Source organism: Panthera pardus, unplaced genomic scaffold (genome assembly GCF_024362965.1).
Source record: "Panthera pardus isolate Hobbes unplaced genomic scaffold, ASM2436296v1 HiC_scaffold_26, whole genome shotgun sequence".
Classification (NCBI taxonomy): Eukaryota; Metazoa; Chordata; class Mammalia; order Carnivora; family Felidae; genus Panthera; species Panthera pardus.
In genome coordinates this window covers 1596057-1620351 of record NW_026526832.1, presented here as the reverse complement: position 1 = coordinate 1620351, position 24295 = coordinate 1596057, and the positions used below count along the sequence as shown (strand labels likewise).

General features: G+C 40.8%; 2 protein-coding genes and 1 non-coding gene across 15 annotated transcripts in view; 1 reads left to right on the top strand and 2 right to left on the bottom strand.

Moving 5' to 3' along the window:
- IMMT (inner membrane mitochondrial protein) overlaps positions 1–4116 on the top strand; it is a 39575-nt gene extending 35459 nt beyond the window's left edge. For all 12 annotated transcript variants that reach the window (XM_019443960.2, XM_053890909.1, XM_019443949.2 and 9 more), the window contains 3 exons: positions 1198–1329; positions 2059–2188; positions 3173–4116. In XM_019443960.2, coding sequence (XP_019299505.1) covers positions 1198–1329; positions 2059–2188; positions 3173–3786 — 876 coding nt within the window. In that variant the 3' untranslated portion in view covers positions 3787–4116. The remainder of the gene's footprint in view (positions 1–1197; positions 1330–2058; positions 2189–3172) is intronic.
- A 4829-nt stretch (positions 4117–8945) lies between these two features.
- The window catches only part of PTCD3 (pentatricopeptide repeat domain 3), a 28566-nt gene continuing 13216 nt past the window's right edge, over positions 8946–24295 (bottom strand). Inside the window, exons 8-24 of one of the 2 annotated variants that reach the window (XM_019443912.2) lie at positions 23975–24090; positions 22443–22510; positions 20738–20825; positions 20283–20343; positions 19901–19986; positions 19074–19218; positions 18096–18146; positions 16230–16319; positions 15712–15740; positions 14523–14629; positions 13680–13758; positions 13496–13586; positions 12538–12623; positions 11872–12020; positions 10408–10449; positions 9843–10001; positions 8946–9566 (exon numbers count right to left, since the gene is read on the bottom strand). In XM_019443912.2, coding sequence (XP_019299457.2) covers positions 9488–9566; positions 9843–10001; positions 10408–10449; positions 11872–12020; positions 12538–12623; positions 13496–13586; positions 13680–13758; positions 14523–14629; positions 15712–15740; positions 16230–16319; positions 18096–18146; positions 19074–19218; positions 19901–19986; positions 20283–20343; positions 20738–20825; positions 22443–22510; positions 23975–24090 — 1526 coding nt within the window. In that variant the 3' untranslated portion in view covers positions 8946–9487. Of the gene's footprint in view, positions 9567–9842; positions 10002–10407; positions 10450–11871; positions 12021–12537; positions 12624–13495; positions 13587–13679; positions 13759–14522; positions 14630–15711; positions 15741–16229; positions 16320–18095; positions 18147–19073; positions 19219–19900; positions 19987–20282; positions 20344–20737; positions 20826–22442; positions 22511–23974; positions 24091–24295 lie in introns of those variants that run through there. The other variant, XM_019443916.2, reaches the window with a different exon arrangement.
- LOC128773738 (small nucleolar RNA SNORD94) lies at positions 10846–10982 on the bottom strand. The gene has a single exon (XR_008418168.1). It is a non-coding gene; the product is annotated as a small nucleolar RNA SNORD94 (small nucleolar RNA).

Below are 24295 nucleotides of genomic sequence, written 5' to 3'. Positions count from 1 at the left end.
TTGAGCACTGCTTCCTCTGTGAAGTGCTTTCTTCCCTAGTCTGTTAGGATACCACAAGCTCCTGGCCTTTGTCCCACCTTGCTGGCCATTCCTTGGACCCCTTCTTTGCTCAGATTCCCCAATATTGGCATGTGCTGGCCTTGGTTCTGAAACCTTTTATCTGTCTAAACTATCTCCAAGTGCTCTTATCTAGTCCTGTGACTTGGAAGTTTAAATCCTGTCACTTAGTTCTAAGCTTGGATGTCATGCTGTCAGCAAGGCTTCTCCTATTTCTTCAATGTAGAGTCTCTGTATTACTTTTTCTCATACTGCCTTATTTTTAAAAAAGAAGTATCACAGTCTGAGATGCCCATTTTGTTTACTTCTTACTGTCTGATTGCTTCATTGAAATGTACATTGTATGAGAACTAAAAGTTTGTGTGTCTTGAGCACCATCGTATCCAAGGATATAGTAGGCACTGCCTGGCACAGGGTTGGCACTTTATAAATATCTATGCACTGATTGGATTTACTTAATGTTGTGTCTAGGAAAAAAGTAAGTTATGAATTCCAGGTAATCAGTACTAAATAATTTGTAATACGGCCAATTGTTAGGCAAGACATGATAGGCTTTTCATATTTTTGTTTTGATCTGGGCTCTCTTGTGAATCTAAATTCATAGTAAAGTAAGCAGTTTCAGAGCAGTGTTCTTTGTTTAGGAGAAATTGTAGAGTAAGTACCAGATATTAATCAATTTATTAATTTTCTTAATACTTCACTCTAGGCATTATTCCTAGATGAAAAAATGGACACTTGAGAAGATGAATTCCCCAATTATTGTGATGAAGCTGTGTTTGATCCCAAGTCTTTGTAGTTATTTTTTCCAAAATAACTTTGAGGATTTGTTAATCCTCAAAGGAGTGTGTGATTCAGGAAATGACAGTGTTTACCTTGCATAAGAGGCAGCTTGATCATTTGGGAGAAACAGATTTTGGGGCAGAAAGACACCTGTTTGGAATCTGATTTTTGCCATAGCTGAGTGAGTCCCCTTCCAGCATTCAGCTCTGATCGATGTCAGAGAAGTCAGGGATGTTAGCCGCATGCTTGGTACATTGTAGAGGTTCAGGACATGGAAGCTGCCATCATCATTGCTACTAGTCTTTTTTTCTAAGAGCAAATGTGGAGAAATGAGAAGTAATCATTCTTGTGGTTTCACAGGTAGAGGAAGTCAGAGATGCCATGGAGAATGAAATGAGAACCCAGCTTCGCCGACAGGCTGCTGCCCACACTGATCACTTACGCGATGTCCTTAGGGTACAAGAACAGGAACTCAAATATGAATATGAACAGGTGGGGACCTGTTACAGCGCATCAGCTCCCTTCAGCCTCCTCTCCTCTTCATGTCCTCTGTGTGTCCTTCCCTCTGAGGGTATGGAAGAATGGGGAAAGAATGCGAATGGTACCCAGCCTTGGTGCAGTGGGGCTTTTGTATTTTGCAACACTGCTCCTTTTTACATAAAGATGTACCTGTGTGTAATTGATCAGATGTGTTTTGTATCTATGTCCTAGTCATTTGGAGCCTTCAAGTTTTAGGGAGCGTTGGTACAGTGAGTTTCAAAAATGCAGATAATACTTGACACACAGATCTCCTGCTTTATTTCCACAATCTCCTGTGGGTTATGTAGCAGCACTCAGATGTTTATTTCTGAGGAAACTTCCCAGAGAGGTTAAGTTTGGAAATCACAGCAAATCTATTACATTGGGGGGCAGTGCAGTTACTTTACTTTCTAAAGTTAGTATTTTCTCAGTTTTTAATTGCTTTCTTCTCCTGGTCTACTTCCTCTGATACAAAGTTCTGTCAGTAAATTTGTAGGGAATTACATACATCAACTATGAGTTTTAGGAAATTTTTGAAATCTTACACATAATATAGGAGTTTCATGAGAAATGTTTTGAGATTTTTAAAGGCCCTCTTTGCTTTTGGAGGTAGCATTTGGTGGTAGACTTTAGGGTCCCAGTGACTGACATGCATTGAAGTAGCATCACTTTCTTCTGTACACTGTTTATGTTTTATTTCAGGACCTGTCTGAGAAACTCGCCGAACAGGAATTACAGTTTCGTCGCCTCAGTCAAGAGCAAATTGACAACTTTACTCTGGATATAAACACTGCCTATGCTAGACTAAGAGGAATCGAACAGGCTGTTCAGAGTGAGCACATGGGCCTCTTATATTTTATTCAGTCCAACTTCTTTGTTAGGACAATGGGTTACATGCGTCAGCATTAGGACATAAAGATGCTGTGAAGTCATTCTATTAAATTTTATTCATTTCTGAGAAAATTAGCCCAGGTTTAGTAAGTTTGGAACATAGGGTGTTTATGAGAGGAAATTAAAAAGAATCTAAAAATTAAATCTAAATACTTGAAGATTTACTGTGAGTCAGACTGGAGATCGCCGTTTACGAGGCAGGTTACCCAGCACACTTTGGTTATGTCTTATGTGCCCTGAGTGGAGCAAAAGGTCAGCGTATCCCCACGCTTGCTGTCCAGCCCTGTTTGGAAGTGGTTATTTGCTGATTCCACCCACCAAACGGACAGTAGTTATTCTGAGGCTTCAGCGTGGCACACTGAAAGGGAAATGTTCTGACAGAATGTTGATAAAATGGGTTTTTTTGGGGGGTGTTATAGAGCCATCTTTGTCAGATAAGTATAAAAATAAATACCTAGGAAGTTGCAAGATTCAAGATCACGTAGTCCATTAAGTTTACTCGAAGTCTTCCATTCTTTGCAGGAAGTTTCTGATGGCCTTAGCATAAATAAGTCTTAGCCTAATTTAAATGTTTTTTTCCTCAAACATTCTGAAATAATTATCCTTGAATCAGATACTGTGTGGTAAGAGGGGAGAGACTCTCTTGTGCTTGTGCACATACATCCTTCCAGTTTTCTCCATGGCTTGACTAAAAAGTTAGGTTTACCGTGTTGCCTCATGAAGAGGCCGACTTCCTCGGAAAGAACATGCCAGAAATAAGTGTCAGGTGGGGTTGGAAGAGGCTCTCTCTGGCCCTATCATTTACCGTGTGGATTTAGCCTGTTGAGGGTGCAGGTACATCTACATCAGTTCTCTGCAGGTATGGGAAGGACATTTAGTCAGATGGAGAGAAAAATGTGTTTCTTTGCCTGTTTTTTCTTTGTAGGTCATGCAGTTGCTGAGGAGGAGGCCAGAAAAGCCCACCAACTGTGGCTCTCGGTGGAGGCATTAAAGTACAGCATGAAGACCGCGTCTGCAGACCTGCCCACTGTTCCACTGGGTAGTGCAGTTGAGGCCATCAGAGTCAACTGTTCTGATAGTGAATTTGCCCAAGCTTTAACTGCAGCTATCCCTCCAGAGTCCCTGACCCGTGGGGTGTACAGCGAAGAGACCCTTAGAGTCCGTTTCTATGCTGTTCAAAAACTGGCCCGAAGGGTAGCAATGATTGATGAAACCAGAAATAGCTTATACCAGTACTTCCTCTCCTACTTGCAGTCCTTGCTCTTATTCCCACCTCAGCAACTGAAGCCACCAGCGGAGCTCTGCCCTGAGGACATAAACACGTTTAAATTACTGTCCTATGCCTCCTATTGCATTGAGCATGGTGATCTGGAGCTGGCAGCAAAGTTTGTCAACCAGCTGAAAGGGGAGTCCCGACGAGTGGCCCAGGACTGGCTGAAGGAGGCCCGAATGACCCTAGAAACCAAACAGATAGTGGAAATCCTGACAGCATACGCCAGCGCCGTAGGAATAGGAACCACTCAAGTGCAGCAAGAGTAAGGTCTAGGAAGAGTTTTGTAAAGTCTTATTTTACGTGAATGGGAATCAGCGATATATGAAGGGTTTGCAACAGGGTCCCAGAATTGTCTAGAAAGGAGCAGGTTATAAGTACTGTTCTAAATGTTAACACCTGTTGCATTTATATTATTTCCACTTGCTATCATGTCAGTGAACTCCAGGAGTAATTTCTTTGCAACTTGTGTAACATTTTCCGTTTTTCAGGTTTTACTGATTAGGCTCGTGAGCCATTCAAAAATAATGTTTGTGATCCCTATTACTATTGATTTTGCCCTTGGAGCAAACTGAATAAAACAAAAAGATGAAAACTGAGTAGCATATCCCTTTTCAAGAAGTGCCATTTCTAGTTTGCTGTATGTGCGGAAAACTTTCTTGAGAAGCGGCAACAGCAGAAGTAGGAAGTCCTGGGCACTCAGTTTCCAGGCCGTGAATTGGGTTCCAAAAGTGCAAGGTCTCTTTGTGGCTTTGAAGGTTCTGGTGAACTGAGTCCTACTCAAACTCAAGACTGACGTACAAGCCAAAATGCCAATATATTTACAATGGGAGACATGGCATTCTGGTGATTACAAGGCACCAGAAGTAGTATGTATCTGAAACTTTTAAGGTGCTACAAGAAAAAGTTGTCTTTTCTCTTGGGAACGAATATATACACACCCGTGTGTGTACATTAAACACTTTTCAAACCACTGCTTATTAGCCCCTTTCTACAGGTGATGTACTGTTTTCTGATCTGTTTCCTATTAATAAGTTTCTTTTCTACTCACAAATTAATTTCAGCAGTCCTCAAAACAGGTCACAGCTCTCAGTTCTGAAACACTGGTAATTGACCTTGTTCCTTTCTGGTACTTGGACTGAATATGTCTTCTTTGAAGTGGGGGTGGTGAGTCTGGAATCTTAAAAGGGATTGAATAATTTTGTGGTATACTTAAACTGGATTGCCATAAAAACCCAGAGAACTTTTAGTTCACATCTCTGAAGCTTAAGACGACTGCCATACGGGGTAAACATTAACAAATCCCTAACTTTTGATTTTTTATTCCTTGACAACACTGTCAAAATTTTTTTCGTAATTATTTTTTGTTGGGGTTTATGTGTTCACAGACTGAGGAGGCACTTTTATCTGAGCAAAGTATCTGCAGATCATAGAGGAGGAAGGAGAGATGAATTTTTATATTTCTGTGGGTAAATGCCAGACCCTGAATTTGGATTGTTACATTAACTTTGCATGGCACTTGCCCTTTGGTTTGCGGATATTTTGGTCCCATTTTGGCCTCGGTTGATAATGCTATTCATTATGTTCCTCCTAAGTAGATTCTTAATTTCTGCAGTTACGGTGAGCTGATTTTTACCAGAGGATAATGAGGCTGTTCTTAAATTCAGCCTTCCTTCCCCTTTGGAATGGCATGAAATTGCAAAATACATTAACTTGTAAAGCTGACTTACTTGTTTGTCATAGTAAAGGTGTTTGTAATTTATACAGTAGGTAAAATACTACCAATTATAAGGAAATCTAAATTTCTGTAGGAGCCCAGAAATAACTCTCATCAGATGGGATTATCTGAACTCCTAGGAATACTGATTGGTTCATTTTAGGTCTGCAAATCAAAATAAGACCACTGGCTTTCAAATTTTAGTAGTTCCATTAGCAAACCTCCTTACCTCCACTGCATATTGGAAAACAGTATGTTGAAAGGGGACTCTTGACCTGGCCTGGATTTTCTTCTTGTGCCTAGTAAGACACGGCAATGCTTCAAGTGAAAAGGGCCTTTACTTGGGTTCTCAGTTCTTCAAGGAGGTAGAATCCAAAGGAACAAGATTGGGAGGTGGATATAGCCCTGGGCAGAGGGCAGGGCCACTCACTTTAGCATGTTTCATTTAAACTCTAAATCTCTGCCACTTTGGACTTGATCATGTGAAGCAAATCATTATTTGTCTTCCATTATCAATTTTTAGCCTTATATTGGGTTACCTTATTGCCTCACTCTTGAGTGTGATAGGATAGCATCCCTCAGCATTTTAAACTTTCTCCAGGTACATTAAAACTCTGGTCTTTGCTTTAAAATTGTTTTTTAGTTTCAAAATAATGTAACAAGTTAAAATGCAGTTTTAGACCATCTTTTTAAGGCACATGGTCTATTGCTTAGCATTAATATAAATCCTCTGCTCTCTTAACAGGTTCTGGAAAAAAGCAGCCTCCAAGTCCCAAATGAGTTGTCCCATCAGTTTTAAAGTAACTTGCTTGAACTCAGTGCAGAAGAACAGATAATTTGAGTTATACATAAATGGGAAATAAAAAGGATTATCAGGCAAATCACTCTTCATCAGGTCCAGTGGTCACCATTTCCCCGAACCAAAGCTCAGCTTCCCTGGTTTGGCCCCCCTGATGCATTTAGGGGTCCTGAGGTCAGCAGGAGAACCTAAGAATGGATGGGGGATGGAGAGAAAGAGGGTTTACTTGGCCACTCTACCATTGCGTATGGGTAGGTGATGTGGTTTCACTGCCTTCTAAGTTCAAGCTAGCTGTATGGACACTGCCCCGGATCTTTAGGAAGAGGAAGGAGTTCTGGAGGGGTTATGAGGCAAGAGCCAGCGGAGAAGTGCCATTGTTGTAAGAACAAATCCCACTGTCACTGGTGGCAAAGTTTAGGTTTCCCTGGGAATAAATTCTATCAAGACCTTGATTCCTCTTGGACATTCTTGGTTTAAGAGGTTGAAATCCTGCTGAGCTGTGTAAATTCTTGGGCTTGATCTGTAGTAGTCCCAAATTGTCTTAAGTCCATAGCTGTGTGGATCAGATGGACAGTGTTTTTACAGTTAGGCTGCTTCGTGGGCCTGGCTGGACATTCCTTCACTACCCAGACCCTGTGCACCTCCTATTTTGGCCATTCTATTAACACATTGCCTCTCATCAACCAAATCAAAAGCTCTCCTTTGGTAAATTGCCACTCTGCCTCTAAAGACCTGATCTAAAGGAGTCTATAAACTTGCCCTGAACTTCCTTGCTCCTACTGACGGCTATCTCAGAAATATCCTATTTCAATGTTTTTAAACTTTATTACCAGCAGGAAAATAATTTACATCATGACCAGATAGACTTCTACATGTGTATCTACACATTTCTACTGCACTGTAAAATTTATCACAAAACAACTCTACTGCAGTGATGTACTTTGATTTTCTAATCCATTTCAGCATTCTAATCACCCACAAAATCAAACCCTGCAGTTTTAAAACCAACATAAGAGTACATCTTATCGCTAGTCTTCAGAGGTTTTGAACCCCTAATCTGCATTTCTAGTCTGCACACATTGGTGATACGAGGCAAAGTGGACAAGTTTATTCAGAGGTAACAGGACTCCTCCTTTGACCCTTGCCATTCCATGGGTCTTGATCCTAGTTCTTCTGATGTTTTGGTTTCTCCTGTTTTTTTTTTTTTGTTAGGTTACTGAAAAATAGTTAAACTGTCCTCAGTTCCCAATTTCCAAAAGCCTGTTTTCTGACCAACTTGGTTGCTTTATATGCCACTAATGCTCCAGCGCTTTTTAAAACTTGGTTCTGGTCTTCACTGGATTGGTTTATAACCCAAATCTTACATCTCATACCATTTTGTTTAAAATGTTGAATTGAATTTTAAGTTATAATTTTTCCTATATAAAATGTCAACATCAGGGAAATGTTAAGACCTAGAAGAGTGGTCTTAAAAATGAGTTGTAGCATGTGACCAAGACACTACTCATTTTACTCAATGCCTTTTAGGAATGCAATACTTGAGTTGTATTACAAGTTTAGAGACAATCATAAGAACAGACTACAAGTTGAAATGGAGAGCCAGACCAAAAGCAAAAATTGCTAGGTTATTTACTTCAGCATGGGGAAACATCTTTTAGTATTAGAGGCTAATATTTCACTAGTGTGTGAATAAACATCTAAAAATGAGAGAATGGAGGGGCACCTGAGTGGCTCAGTTGGATAAGCGTCTGACTTTGGCTCAGGGTATAATCTCATAGCTCATGAGTTTGAGTCTCACATTGGGCTCTGTGCTGACAGCTCAGAGCCTGGAGCCTACTTCAAATTCTGTCTCCGTATTTCTCTGCCCCTTCTCTGCTCATGCTCTCTTTCAAAAATAAACATTAAAAAAAAAAAATAAAAAAAAAAATGGATACCAATCCTATAGGCCTAATTTTCTGAAAGTTTGAAGCAATTAAAACCACTGAAGTACACTGAAATCCATTACAAATTCAGATGACATCAGTCCAGATGGGACTCTGTCCCACCAACTCTAGTTGCCAAGCACTATGCTGAGGATTCAGTTGGGGCCTGGCAAGGGGAGAAGTACCACATTTATAAGGATTGCGATGAGCATTTGGCCATGCAGAGAGCCAGGCATCTGTAGGTGAGATGGGAAGGAGTTAACAGAAGCTTCCAGGAAGCCAGGTCTCCCTCGAAGTTGTAAACCAAGATCAAAGGCTAATCTGCTTTAATTGTCCTCTTGTTCATTTGCCTTGGTTTATCAAGAGTCTAATGGGACAATACACATGAATGCTTAAGTAGCTAATTTGTGTCATTCCCCTGCCTTCATTGTCCCTCGATTAGATGTCTTAAACTGAACATTCTAAGAGAACACGAAACCATGCTTAGGTTTCTGAGAATGCAGGAGTAGGTCCAGGCTAGAGAGGATGCAGAATGGAGCTGGGAACAGACCTATACACACACAATATTGTAGCCCATCAGTGCCAACTCTGGCACGGTAAGGATGAGGCTGTTCATCAGTGGGGAACTCATGGGGTCCCTCAGTAAATCTGGGACCAGGTATGAGCAAAGCAGCCTGTGGAAGCAGCCCTGGTGAAGATAAGGTTTGCTCTTGCAAACCAGGGTCCTGGCTGCTTCTGATACTGTTTCAAAGTCCCAGTGGTGAGACAAATGCTAGAAGTAGAGGTTTTTGACCAGCAATGATCACCAGCAATACAATCACATCAAGAAAACCTTCATTTCAGTCCTTTTTCATCACAAGTCCTCACTTTCAATGACTTTGAGTAGAGCCCAACTAAAGGTGCCAGCACACAGGGAAGAAAGGGAGATGAAGCACTCTTGTGCAAGTCCTATGGCTGGGGGAAAACAAAAGCCATGTAAAGTAATGGAAATACGTGCAAATACATTACTGGAGTTTATTTACAGCCTTCATTTCCCCATTTGTGCAGCCCTTTGCCATTGTTTAATCGTTTCGAAGATGCACGATTTTGCACCTCTTTGTATCCCTGATATTGGGATACTGACCCAGTATCAATGGTAATACGTACGCAAACCACCTTCAGACACGTCCTCTAAGACTGAGGAAGCACCAGCATCACAGCATCAGCCAACGGAGGCCAAGTCCACACCTGGGGAGGGCGAACCACACTGGAGAACAGTGTCAAGTTGGCTGACAAACACTGCAGGGACACAGAGCTTGTGCTGAAACCAGGAACTGTGTCCTCACAATGTGTCCGAAGAAACGAAAATGGTAGTGATGCTTTCGTTTAAGTGGTAGTAAACCTTGAATGGGTGGTATAGTAAGTATCAAATTAGGAATTTAAATCAGGCCATCCATGTTGTATTGACTGTTATTCAAAGTTCACCATCCGTACTCTCTTTACAATATGGTCAGTTCAGCTATGCTAGGTCACAGCTGCAGATTTGCCCACTTTCATTTGCCTTCACCGATGTCACTGTCGCTGTCGCTGTCGCTGTCACTGGTCAGTGAAGTTAGGTCTCTCAGGGCTTCTCTGTGAGGAAAATAAACTGGAAGGTTACAACTGCAATTCAGTCTTGGGGGAGAGGGACTCTGCAGCTGCATTCAACTATAAGGACAAGGGAAAAGGTTCCAAGAGCCACATCTATAGGCCTCTGACTCCTATGACAAATAAAATAGCAGCTAAATTTAACACACACTGACTTTGCAAAGAAGAAAATTCAGGAGGCAGAAAGCTATAAGCAGTGAACGGGTAGATGGACAGTCTGGTCTGTATCACTTTCCTTTATGGTATTGGTGCAGAACTTACTTTTGTTCCTGGCTGATTGCAAAGTCAGCCATCACTCTCTGGGCGAGGCCTTCACAGACAGGCAAGCTGAAGGCACTGGCCAGCTTCACTATCTCAATGGCCTGGGCAGGGTTGTTGGATGCTTTTGCACTGTCCATAAACTCATCCAGCAACTCATTTCTGTAAAAGAAAGGCAAAATGTCAACACTCCCCAACGAAACCCCTCAAAGATTTATGTGCAAAATCTACCATTTTATAAAGTTGAGTCATGAAATCCTCAACAGTAGTTCTGGAGGTAAAGTTACATGAAGCCTAACTTTAAAGAGCCAAAGGGATCATGAACATTGGTCCAGTATGCCATCACTGAGGATCTATTCGGTGTCTTGCCAGTGTGTTATAATCACTGAGTACAGATTAAAAACAGTGCTTGTTTCAGGATGCCCTAGATGGTGGGAGCAATTGTGCATTTTCTTGTCTATCAGAATGCTGAGGCAGGTGAAAAAATTCCAATTACCCCATGGTAAGAGTGAAGACCGTGCAGTTAATTCTAGGACGTACCCAGGCAGGTCTGTTAACTTCAACTTACCCAGGGATCTTATTATGCTTCCTGAAAAGCCCCAACATTTTCCTATTCAAGAGGAGACAGGAGCAAGATTATAAATGCAAGTAGAACACATGGCGATCCGATGACCATAGCTCTTCTCCTCCCAGTACTAGCCCTTGAAGACATATGTCTGTGAGTTCTGCTCGCTCCCAGCCCTGTCTTCACATCAAAATCACCTTGGGTGCTTCAACTCCCTCCTCCAAACTTCACATATGTACATGTCAAGTTTCCCAGGCAAATGTGATCTGCCAGTGTTCAGAATTGCTGGGGTCTATCCTCTTCTAGAGGATCACTCCAGTCCACCCAGGGAAGGAATACATCCCGTGGGCAGCTGGAAGAGAGGGATCCAAGAGAGAATGATCTCTTTCCTCTCTTAAAATCCAGAATGAGGTCAGTGTCCTAGAATTATGTTGCGAAGAGCAGGCTCAGATTGAGGCATCAGTCTCCTGTAAGTGCTCACCAGCATCCTGCCACATGCAGGACAAAGGAGAAACACATACATTCAGCTCCCATGACTCAGCTGAGGTCCGTACCCCTGCGCCAATCATCATAGCCTGATTCGTAACAAGTGTCAACCTGAGTTAACAAACTTGACCACCAAATGTTTTGGTCACTAGCAGTGTAGTAGGCCGTGTGTGTGATTCACACTCCCAAGACCAGTGTAGGCAGTAAAGCCTTCCTTCACCAGCTTTTCCTGAACACAGTGAACGGCCACATTTTGGGCTGGCAATCCTATGTTCAAATTAAGTTACTCTCCCGTGTTGAAAAAGCCATACGCATGTACTCTACTTACTGTTAGAATACACATTTCTCTCCAGAACAAAATGTAGCAACACCACCTAACTATGACCACTCCTACAAAGTATTCTTTTGTTGACTTCTCTGCTTTTGGAAAAAGGAACGCATGTAAAGTTTCCATCCACAAATACTAAAAATGAGTATGTGAATGAAGTGCTGATGAACACACAGAAGTGACACAGACCAAAGATGGTTCTAGTTAAGGCCATGTTTATAAATGCCAGTTTCCTGAAGTCCAAATGCACAACCTGCATTTTAAGCAGGGAGGTAGGGCCACTATACCCAAGTGAAACACTTGGATAAACCAAATGCCTAAAACGTTTCCAAAAATATTCTTTGATCACTCTATTTAAGTTAACAGACAAGTGACTTACTTGCCCGTGGATATAGAAAACAGGTCAGAAAGAGAAAATTAGCCCATTAAACCATGTCCTTTCTTAAATACACTGTATACACTTATACTGGTCTTCTTCCTAAAGTTCCCTTTTCAGCTGGTATTTGTAGTTCCCAGAGAAAACACAGTATGTAGAAAACTCATCTGTCTTCTGATTATACATCATACAGATGAGAAAAACTCTAGTGGCCAGGGCAAATGTTCTCTGAGATCCAAGTACAAATGGCTTCTTATGCTTTTGGTTTTGTACTCACCAGGCTTCCTGGATCCTCCCTCCCCTTAAAAAGAGGACAGCTATATAGTTCAGAGCGTTGGCTGGCCAATCAGGAGCAGTCTGTCTGGCATCTTGGCTCTCATAAGTAGATCTGATATCGGCAGCACAGTCAGCAAACGCCACCTGAAGCTGAGAGGGTCTAAGAATCAGCAGAATTGCCTAACTGGTTTTATGAGAATCTTAAGTTCAGGAGACTCCACTGAAGCATTAACATTTTTGAGCAATCCATTTTACCACTGGACCACATCACATGTATGGTACACAAGTAACAAAGTGAAGAAAAAAGAACGCACCCTGCCCTGCTCTGGGGTAAATAATTTGCAAATTGGCCATATCTTTCAAAAAGAACATGTGTTTTCTTTTCAGAGAGAAACTTAAAAAAAAAAAAAAAAGCTATTGTCAGGGCAGAAAGAAACTATTTTCATGTTGTTTACTTTGGACCAGAGAAATGAGATGACTTTAGAAGAGATTCTGCTAATGGTTGGGTATATTTAGATGTAGACTTTAAATCTGGGTTTAGGTGGCAGAACTCTCCAGGTTTCCCTAGATGAGACCAAGGAAATTACCTTTACAGAGTCCTCTGAGAATATACCGGTCAGTACACATCTGATTACTGTAAACTAACTTGAATTTGGACATACCCTACCTCTGGTGGGTGCCGATCCCTTGCCATGAGCATCAGAATCTCTTCTTTCAGGGCATCGCGAAAACCGTGACCATATTCTTTACTGTCTGGAAACAGAAAGGAACATAATGAGAAGTGATCACTGTCATATAATACCGAAACTCTTTGGCAGACCTCTGTCCACCGTTGTAGTTTTTGGTGGGTAAAAAAAAGTTGCTGACACTCTTTCCTCCAGGACACCACTAGGATAATTCATGGTAAGAACAGAAGGAGCAGTGGAAGCCAGTAACCTGCTCCCAAGTCAAGTGTGAACCACAGCATATGCACTACTCTTGAGCAGCTACCAACTCCGTGTGATATAAGACACTTTTTTTTACAGCACTTGGTGATCAGTGATATTTTATAACAGGTAACAACCACTTAAGCAATCCTGTGAAGTAGGGCAGGGCTCTAGTCTCAGTGTTCGGACATGGAAACTTGAAGCTGACAGGAACTCATGCTGCAATCACAGTCCCCTAACAGAGGACACACAGCATCTTCTGCAGCCAATTTATACACAGAAACCCACAACCATGCCTATTTCTTAGAAATTCAAGTGGCTTCTTAACAACTGAGTCACAACGATGCAGCATGATACAGAGGAATAACACAGAACCTAGGCTTTGGGGATTACGTTTGTGGACCTGAATTTAAATCTAGGGCGTGCCATGTAATCAGCGATGATCTTCTGTCATGTCACACGACAAATGCACAGCTCTACCATTCCTGTCACGAAGGAATGGATTTAAGTCACTTTCAGTGCATTTTTACTCGTGCAGTGCAACATGAGCCAGTGGACCATGAAGCAGACTTCAACTTACATATATATTCAATTTAGTGACAAATGGAAGTTTCCGTCCCTAACAATATTAACATGTTTGTTAATCAAAATGTAGGACGATGAAATGAGATGGGCCTGGGCATACAAGCCGAAACGAACCTTTCCAAATCTCAGGAATCACTTCTAGCCGGTTGGCCACATCCAGTGCTTGGAGAAGATCTATCAACGTTTGGGAACGGGGAAAGAATACCTGATTAAGAGAAATACAAATGTATTTTTAAAGTATTAACCAGCAAAGATACCCACAAGCACATCCACAGTGATAAGTAATGAATCATCTTACTGAAGGTATCAGGTCCTTATACCACTTCAAAGTGACATCAATTTGTTCCATTAGACAAAGCAAACTGAAGAACTTGGAACTGTAATGGTGAGAAAAGGTGTGTTTTAGTCTCAGAGCGTTAACAACAGAAGATTAAATTACAGCATTGTTACGTGATGACATCTTACACAGAATTTAAAATCCACTTGTAAGTAACAAACAATTTCAAGTTACATGGGACAATACTTGAGCCAGGGGGTGCCAACTATGCTTTCTGGACTTCCTGATCGACACCTTCTTCTGCACAACTAGCCATTCATGACTGCCTCCTCGGTGTGCTCAGCTCCCAGGGAGTGGTCTGCCACATTCACTTTCAAAGGATGCAGTGTGAAGCAAGGAGATGGACACACAGAAGACAATCACCACACACCTATTAACAGGCTGCCTCCTTCAGTTCTTGTTTTTATCTACCTGAAGTCAAGCTCCTTTAAGGAGTCTCTTTGGGCTTCATCTCTGTATCTTCGTCTTTAAACAAGAGGCTGTGCTGAAATGTTTAGGGACCTACCCTGCCAGATATTCAAAAACATAAAACAGGCCATGGAGGAAAAAGGCACGTGGGTTTGAAGCGTTACAAAGAAAAATATCCTAAAAGATCCACACCAGACATCTCAGTCTGGCAAATCAGTTTTACCACTGCTTCAATTTCCAAGTGCTCAATTAACATGTACCATCAAGTTAGGGGCATGCTGCCTACAGACATGACATAGGAGGGCTACCAATAGTCTCCTACTTGCAGAAATGACTGACGGTTGCTTTTTAAAGAGGCTCCAATAATGCAAAGGGATACATTTCTAACACACTTACTAATAGAAATTACGCCGGTGATCTGGTCCAATGAATTTCCAGTTGTCTCCGGTGTTTAAAAGGCCATGTACTTGGTAAGCAAGTTCTAGATCTCTGAGAACTGAGCACTGAAAATTTGCAAGCAGTAAGCATCACTCTGAGATTTATCAACCAAATAGTGGCTCATTACATTAAAAAGTATAGTTACTTATGGAAATATTTATGCTGATTCAATTTATTACTGGTTGACAGCAAATGAGTTGTAAGATTGAAGGGAAAAAATGAAAGCAAACTCCCCAATTCCATGAAAGTTAAAAAATTTTTTAATGTTCATATAATGCTATATTATATAGCATATACACATATACATACAATATTATTATGCAAAAAGGGAAGAGGCAGAGAGAGGGAGAGAAAGAATCCCAAGCAGGCTCTGAGCTATCAGTGTAGAGCCCGACATGGGGCTCGTTCTCACAAACTGTGAGATCATGACCTGAGTCAAAACCAGGAGTCAGATGCTTAACTGAAGGAGCTACCCAGGCGCCCCACAAAATGATTTTGATCTAGTGATTACACCTTTAGAAATCAGTCCTATGAAAACACTTGATCATGTGCATAAAAACAGATGGAGTGCTCACTCCAGCATCACTGTATTTGCAAAAAACCCATGAAGTTAACTCCAAAACCCACTCATAGGAGAAGAGTTAAGTAAACTGTAGTCCTCCCGCCTACGAAATACTATGTTGCTATCAGCAAACAAAATACCACGGAAATTTATCTGGCTGTGTATGTCTGAACACCTAACGAAAAAACCTGCAAGGATACACACTAAACTTTTGGAAAGCATTATCCTTAGGGAACAGGATGTGCTAATCCACGTCCACTGATTAGCATAAAATGAAAAACCAGAATTCGAAACAACCGTCATCAATTTAAAAGGTCATCAATAGGAAAATATGAAATACCCTGAAACCTTATCCGAACAGAGGTGTGAAAAAAAAAACAATGTATACAACAAAGGGTAGAGGTGCTATATGAGTTAGTATAGAATTTAAGAAGAAAAAAAATTAGAATCAAAGACATAAACAGAAAACTCAGGAAGTGAAAAAATAATCAGGGAAAAGCCCCTTCTCCTCACCTTCCAACCCCAGTTACAGATGAATTTAAGAAGTGGATAAAAGGAAAGCAAAAAAGAAGAAGTGGTACTTACAACTCTCATGGCTGACTGAAAAAACATATCTGAAAATCAAAGTTCACAAAGTCTTGGTTACAATGGATAAAATATATTTTTAAGTGAGCAGCATTAATAAAAACCCTAGCAACCCAACTGTCAATGTGTAAGTTAAACCTGAAGGAATAAAAACCACAGGGGGAAGTATACAGCAACGTGCCACACGTTTTGGCTTCCTCAGAATAACCACCCGTAAGGTAACTAAGCTAAGTTAAACCTGTCCTCTGGGACGCATGGGGGGCTCAGATGGTTAAGTGTCAGACTGGCTCAGTCATGATACTGAGTCTGAGCCCAGCACTGGGCTCCTCAATGACAGTACGAAGCCTACTTGGGAGTCTCTCTCTCTCTCTCTCTCTCTCTCTCTCTCTCTCTCTCTCTCTGCCTCCCCCCCAAAATAAACCAACACACTTTAAATTAAACCCTGTCCTCATCACAAGGCCTCTAATCACTGACAAGAAAATAGGCTCTTTGTCTCACACAAGTGATTCTGTGCATACCGTCATCTGGGTCCTTCGGGGAAAATTTCTTTCCTTTTAATTCATTCATAATATCGTAGATTATGAGGGATGATCCTTTTGAAGGGTTTTCTGCAGAATACAAAAGCACACAGGTCTTATTAGGACTCTCCTTCTGTACCACTATCAACCACACAGCACCTGGCACAAAGGGCCACACTTGCTCCTCTGCCCCAGCACACGGCACGGTGTACAGCTGGCAGGGGCACGTGCTTGCTAAAGGAGAGGTTCACAGTACAGGGTGCAACTCTCCGATCTGGGACAGTCACAGGTCTTTGTCTATGTGCTCCCAGCGGAGACTTTCCCTTCCTCCTCAGTCTTGTCTCAAACTTCACTTTCACTGAAATGGGAAACACACAACCTCACCAAGACCGCCTACTTAGAAAAACAAACATGTTTTTTTTGCCAGTAATCATTTGTGCTTTTAAGTATAATCAGGATGAAAAAGCCAAGAAAAAACAGTAGAAATAACGGACATAGGCAATCCTTTTACAATCACATGAACTGAGTGGTACTAATAGGTCAGAAAACGCATCTACACAATTCCCAAACGTATCCCACTATTCATCCAAATCTGTTCCCTACCTTATCCACACACAAGTGAATATGTAGTTTTAATGGTGGTACAGGTGTATTTCTACAATTTCCTCGAGCATGTTTCCAAATTTGCTAGCATTCCTAATCATTTTATTGGTTACATAATAATTTTATATGTATCCTTTAATTTTTTAGGCTTTCTCCTTTGAACAAACATCGAAAAATATTCCTGCAAGTAGCCAGTTTACATACATGTAAGACAAGCTGGCCCCCTTCCCCTGTGTCTGCCCCTCTGTTCCCAGGTGCTCCACCACAGACTCTGGTTAGCAACTGAACCCCAAGTGATGTGTGATGGTACAGACAAATCCGACAGGGTCTGGGGTCAGAAATACTAGTTTCACTACAGTGTCGCCAAGGTTGAGTAAAATTTTAGAAGATACGATTATTGTGGAAACTACCTATGTCCAAGATAAAGTCAATTACTCTTCCTCTCACCCTAAAAGATAAAAATCTTCCCTACAGGTGGTGTGGATCTTGTAAAATTAGCCCACCAAAACACAATCAAGTTTTTCTCTGTTGTTTTATAAAGTCCATCTCAGGAGAGAAAGACTGGAATGGTCATTTCTGAACCTAGGGGTTCTTTCTCAAGTTGGGGCGGGGCAAACGAGAACCCACAGCCTGTGATGGCCTACTATGTGCCTTCCAGTACAAGACCCTGTGCACAGTTTACTTAATCATCACAGCCTGATGGCATTTATCAGGATAGATATCCAGGCCCTTCTGGCATAGCTGGGAGACGACAGAGCTAAAATTTCAACTCAGGTATGGAACAGCAATGGCCAACAACTCCCCGTAAAAACAGACATGTTCTCTTGCTGCATCATTGAATACAGGAGCCAGCAGTCACATGGGGCTACCTAGTACTAATGCAAGAAAGGAATCTTAATTTTAATGAAATAAACAAGTGTGGCTACTGGCTATTTTACTGGAAAGCACAGCCCTACAGAGGCAAAAGAAGTCCAGACTAACACACCTTCTGACCATTTTTAATTGCACATCAACACTGTTAGTACATTTAATGTACTAATAACATTTCCCCTCCAGCTCAAGTTTTAAGTAACAAACAAGGTTACTTCCTTTAAGAATAACTTTTTGCTCAGGCTATAGGATACTGTAATTTGTGAGTTCTCTATTCTTAAATCATATGCAGTGAAGGTAGCCCACAACAATTAATCACATAAACATAAAGGAGCTGGGTCAACTTTCTACAAAAGTTAATATAATACGTACCATGTATAACGTCATACATACCATGTTGATAAAACAGCTGAATAATATAGTGGTATGTTGCAAGTGAGGGTTCTCAAATTACCAGGTGGACAGAAAAAAGTAAGAAATAAGTCAAACACAAATATCCAAAATACAGCTTCCTGAGGCACAGTTAACTAAAAACACACTGATTTTGGTATTTAAATAAAAGGTGATGCATTTCAAACAAACAAAAAGATGCATTTCTATTCCTCTGAAGATATTTCCTAGCTCATTTGATTAACGTTAACGTTTGATTAGCATCATTTGATTAAAGTGAGAAATACTTTTAGAAAGTCTTGACACATATTAACTAAAATGTTATAGCTAATGTACTTTGTACTAGGATTCTTTATTCAAGAGCACTAAAGCATACTAAAGTGAACAGGTCCCCGGCAACCTTTCATAATTACTGAAAACTAGGGTTGCCTAGGTGGCTCAGTCGGTTAAGAGTCTTGACTCTTGATTCCAGCTCAGGTCATGATATCAAGGTTGTGAGATCAAAACCTGCATTGGGCTCCATGATGACAGCATGGAGCATGCAAGCATGGAGGCTGCTTGGGATTCTCTCTCTCTGCTCTCCCATTCTCAAAATAAATAAATTAATTAAAAATTTTTTATTGAAAACTACATAATACAATAGCACATTTGGGTTCAAATACCTAATTATGCTAGCAAGTGTCATGGGATTTAAAACTAGTTAACTCAAGCGAACAATTCTCCCCAGAGTAAAGAAATCCACAGAAAACTACCTAAAATATTAAAAGAATACTGTAGTTTGCTATAAAGAACATGAAGATAACGGAGCTCCCGCCGTTAATAAATACATGTAATTAATGTACCAAATGGGGGAACGGAAATTCTCAACATATTATGCACACAGCATAAAGAGTTTAGTGTCTATTTTTGCTTGTTTGGATCTAAGATCTCTGGTCAGCATCGTCCCAGTCTCCAGAGGAGGACATGAGGGCACATACTCACCTATTCCGATGGCTTTCATTTCACGAAAGGTCTGTAAGGCCGGCAATCTTCCAAATGAATAAAATCTTCGGAGGCATTTCAGAATGGTATTAAATGTCTGTAGATTTGGTTTCACCTTCTGGGCAGCCATTTCTTTCAGCAGCTCCTAGATAAATCCAAGTGTTAAGTCTTGTTTATGCCTGGGTAGGTAATTTGTCCAATAAACCAATATTACACACTAAAAAATAATTTGATTCTCTGGCTAGATCTAAAGTAATTTAATAAATATATTCCTAATTTAAGAATTATCTATTAGTTAGCAGGGCCAGTGACTTTGCCTTTTAGAGAACTCACTCTATTCAGTCACCGCACCTCGCTTGATCAAGATGTCCAACTGTCTTCGCCCCCTGCCTCATAAAGCAAAAGCGTAGACTAGAATGAACCGGGCTGTTTTCCTTTTTTAAATGAGCAGTATGGTATAAAAACAAAAACATTTCTATCCCTAATACAACCCAAGTAAGTTTTTTCAAACTTACCAGATACAAATGTTTCAGGAAATATGCATTATGTTTGTAATAAAAAAAAAAAACAAACTACATACTACGAGAAATAAAGCAACAGAGGTGTTTGTGAATTCTAGCCATCGACTCTGCGTCAAATAACTTTTTCTTCTCACATACAAGACACAGTTATTTAAACTACAGGGTTGCTAGGAGGGCATAAACAAGTAACCGCTGAGTACCCAGCAGAGCAGTATCTGCCATGAAAATGCTCAATCTCTACCCCCTGTATTTCTAGGAAAGGATACTTTAGGCGTATTAGGAGACAAAATGACGGTTTCCCCTTACCAGTATCTTATTCCATTTGTCCTCCAATTTCTCATTCATGCTCAATGCTGTTGCCTCAATCAATGCATTGAAGGTGTACACATCAGCTGTAAAACAGGAAAACCACCTTAACAAAATTTGGGTTCAAGACTTATCCCTAAATAGCTTAGTTTAAGGCAAAGCAGTAATGCACATATGGCTCCTGGCTCGTTACCATGTGCTCACAAAACGAGACACTCTCTCCCTTCTCTGGAACTCTCCTCCTGCTTTTACCACCAATACCACAAGGTTAAAAGTGAGCCCATGATTGAGGCAAGATGCAAAAATTTCATGGATTCAAAGATTTACAGACTCTTAAGGGAAGAAAAGGAAGGAGGGAGGGAAATTCTCCAAACACACTTACCATGCAGTCTGTTGTTTAGTAATTCAGTGTACAAGTTTAATGCCTGCACAAGAGCTCGGTGCTGGAAGACAGGATAAAACTTAAATACCATCCAACTTGTTTACTTAAGAAACAGTTGCAATGTCTACTGTTTTAGGGCTTGGGATACAGTAATAAACAAAACAAACAAAGTCTCAGTTCTCATGAAGTTCATACTGTACTGCATGGCAATTTTGCTTCCCAGGTGACATTTGGTAATTCTTGGAGATATTTCTAGTTGTCACAACTGGGGGCTGGGGAGGATGAAGTACTGACATGAACTGGGTAGAGAACAGGGAGGTATTAAACATTCTACAATGCACAGGAGAGCCCCCAAGACAACAAATTTTCTGGCCCAGTGAACAATAGTTCTGAGAGTAAAAATTCCTGACTTAGTAGAAATTAAAGACAATAGTACAGAAATAAATACATGTTACCTTCACCATTCCTCGGATCATTGTGCAGTAGGAATGTGAGTTTTTCTCTGGCATTAGAGCAAAGATTCTCTCAGCATTGTTTTTTGCCCTAGACACAGGAAGAATAGTCAACCAGGGAAACTGGAAAAACCAACAGCTACCACAATTTACTGAGTTTACAATGTTCCAAGCACTGTGCCAAGCACTTTATACACATAAAATTCTTACCACCACGTGCATGAAAGACATGGTTATCATTCTGAAAAATGGGAAAAACTGAGGCTCCAAAACCTCAAGTTGTCCATGGCTTGGCAGGTTAAGTGACAGAACCAGAACTTTTACAAAAAAGTAATATATACTCACAACACTAAACAAAAAAGCCAACTGTGCAAAGAGTACACAGCGAAGTTTCCCCACACTCCTTCAACCATATACAGTTCCCCAGAGGCAACCACAGGCAAGTAGTTTCTCCAGAATCTATTGTATTCTAGCATGTGTACATGTCACACTCTGGCGTATCTACTCTCCTTCTTCCTTTAAATTTTTTTTTTTTTCAACGTTTTTTATTTATTTTTGGGACAGAGAGAGACAGAGCATGAACGGGGGAGGGGCAGAGAAAGAGGGAGACACAGAATCGGAAACAGGCTCCAGGCTCCGAGCCATCAGCCCAGAGCCTGACGCGGGGCTCGAACTCACGGACCGCGAGATCGTGACCTGGCTGAAGTCGGACGCTTAACCGACTGCGCCACCCAGGCGCCCCTCTCCTTCTTCCTTTAAAAAAACAAATAGGGGCGCCTGGGTGGCTCAGTCGGTTAAGCGTCCGACTTCGGCTTAGGTCATGATCTCGCGGTCTGTGAGTTTGAGCCCCGCGTCGGGCTCTGTGCTGACCGCTCAGAGCCTAGAGCCTGTTTCAGATTCTGTGTCTCCCTCTCTCTCTGACCCTCCCCCGTTCACGCTCTGTCTCTCTCGGTCTCAAAAATAAATAAATGTTAAAAAAAAATTTTTTTTTAAAACAAATAAATGAATAAAGATAATCCATGTTATACAGACTATGCTGTACCTTGATTCTGTCTCTTACAAATAGGTCCTGGAAATCAGAACCAGGATTTGGGCCAGGATGATATACCAAGGTCCATGTTCTTAACTACTATAGAAAATTATTAAATACCGGATTCTATTTAACACTTCCAAAAAGACTTTTGATATTAATAGTAACTTTCCTCCTCCAGATGTCCCTGTGAAATACTTTTCTTTTACTCAAACGTTCCTACTCACTTAAATTTCTCAAATGTTAAATGTTACTCAACTTTTGTTTGGAAATGTTGAGTATTTCTGCTTGCTGACCAGCAATCTTCATTTAGAACTACACTGTTGTGTTATGTGTATTCTTATGTTAACAAATTATCCAATCTTTCAGAGTGACAGGTATATATTGCACAGAAGGACACTGATGAAACTACCCAAGGAACCAATACCATGTAAAGGGGACATGAAGTTAAATGGGTGGGGTGGAGAATGAAGTGTCAATATCATACTGCTGGTTAGAAGTAAAGATCTTATGAAATGAGGTCTAAATACACAGGAGTACCAATTGTGATATTTATATTGTATGCTAAAAACAAATTATATCTTAGAAAACCATAGGAGCGTATCTTGAGGGGGTGACAAGAAACATTCCATGCACAAATGGAAACCCCACTACAAGGTTTAACGATGGGTAACATACCTCCACGTAACTCCAAATTGATGGCCAGCCTTCTTAGATTTTTCATTATTTTCCTCTATGGCCTCTTCCTGAAATGAACCATTATCAACAGAAATAAAACAAAATATGACAGCAGAATGCATTCTCCTAGCCTAGAATACTTAAAAACAGAAAGGTGAACGAAACTTTAGAAAAATAAAAGAAATACAGATCCAACAGAAGGTGAAGGAAAACTCCAGTAAATGTTCATTCAAAAAACCGATAATTCCTAAAGCGTAAATCAGTTCACTTAGAGATGCAAAGTAAAGCTGGCCCTTAAAGCAAGAAATGACAGCCTGGAGAAGAGATAAAGTCATTACCCTGTACAGCCTAGCCCAGAGAGAGAAACTGGAAAGCCAAACAACAGAGCCTGGTTTGATCTGGCTGTATCTGGCTTGGCCCACATAGAAATATTGTTCATTAGGTAAAAGCAAGAAAGGACATGTCTGGGTATGGGATCTAATGTCTAACACTAATCCAACGCAAGCTAAGATTCTTTTTAAAGACTAGTAACGTCATGTCCTTGATTTATAAACCTCACTCTTGGTGATGCTGCTATATTGTGAGGCAGGCTGGGCTGGCCCTGCGCAGGTCCACACCGCCTCTACAGCTGGGGCAACGGGGGCAGAGGGCCAGCCAGACCAGGGAGCCTAGGAGAAGAGACTCTGGAAGTGTCTGACAGCAACCCCCTGCCTACATGTTTTAAAAGACTTTTTTTTTTTTTATGTAAATAATGCACATCTGGTGGAGGAAAACTAGACATTTATGGAAAGAAAAGCACTTTTCATTTTCCCCTCATGCATACGGAAATACTTTTATAAAAATGGAATGTTGTCTAGCCTATTTTCTCACTTATTAATGTAAGATCCATCTTTCCACAGCCGAACAGACCTAGTCTTCTCCAACACCAAACAATACCACAGTTCAGTCACATGCTACTGGACATCCAGCCTGTGTTCCACATTTTTGCAATTTTAAGTATGAATACATTATAAAAATGAGGTATATAATCTCTGTGCACAGGACCCAGGGGTGCCCTTGGGATCTTTTTCCGGAAGTAAAACTCTTGGGTTGAGAAGTCAGATAGGACTCACTATCAACAGGCCAGCCCTTGGCACAATCCTGTTCTATATACCCCCAGCACATACGCTCACTATATGCCCACATATGTTTGCATTTTTGAGAGGACTGGGATCAGGGGGTCTTTCCCTGTTCCTTACACATCATGTGGTCACTGTACATAACAGTAAAAGAGGGGCTTCCTAAACATTTCTGGTCAAAGCTTTAGCTGCACGCGGAAGGCAAGGTCAAAATATTTTTAAGAAGGGAACCGAAATTAAAATAATTGATTAAATATTTCTTCCTCCATACCACTTTTTATCAAAGCTAGTATACCACATCACATCTCAGAACAAATCTCTACTATCCTAACACATAAGGCATAAGAACTTGCCTCACTTTGACATGAAATTACTACCAAAAAAATTTTAAGAATCACTGCCAAAAGCCATTACCAATTCTTCTGATTTTTCACTTTGCTGAAAATGATTATCAGCTGAAGGCTCTTGGTCACCATAATAACACAACAAATCCAAGAGACTATTACTTGTTTCCAGAGATACAGTAGTTCCTGTGGGTAGAAGAAAAAAGGGGGAAAAAACTTTAAAACATCAAAGAACTAAAGCTCACTGGATTAAAATTCTTCACTTTCCATAACCTGTGACTTTCTTGCCTATGTATATAGTGGCAACCACCATCCTAAGAATGCATGAGTATGCACTCCACATCAACTCAAACACCTGGAGTGATGCAGACAGGGACACCATCCCTACTGT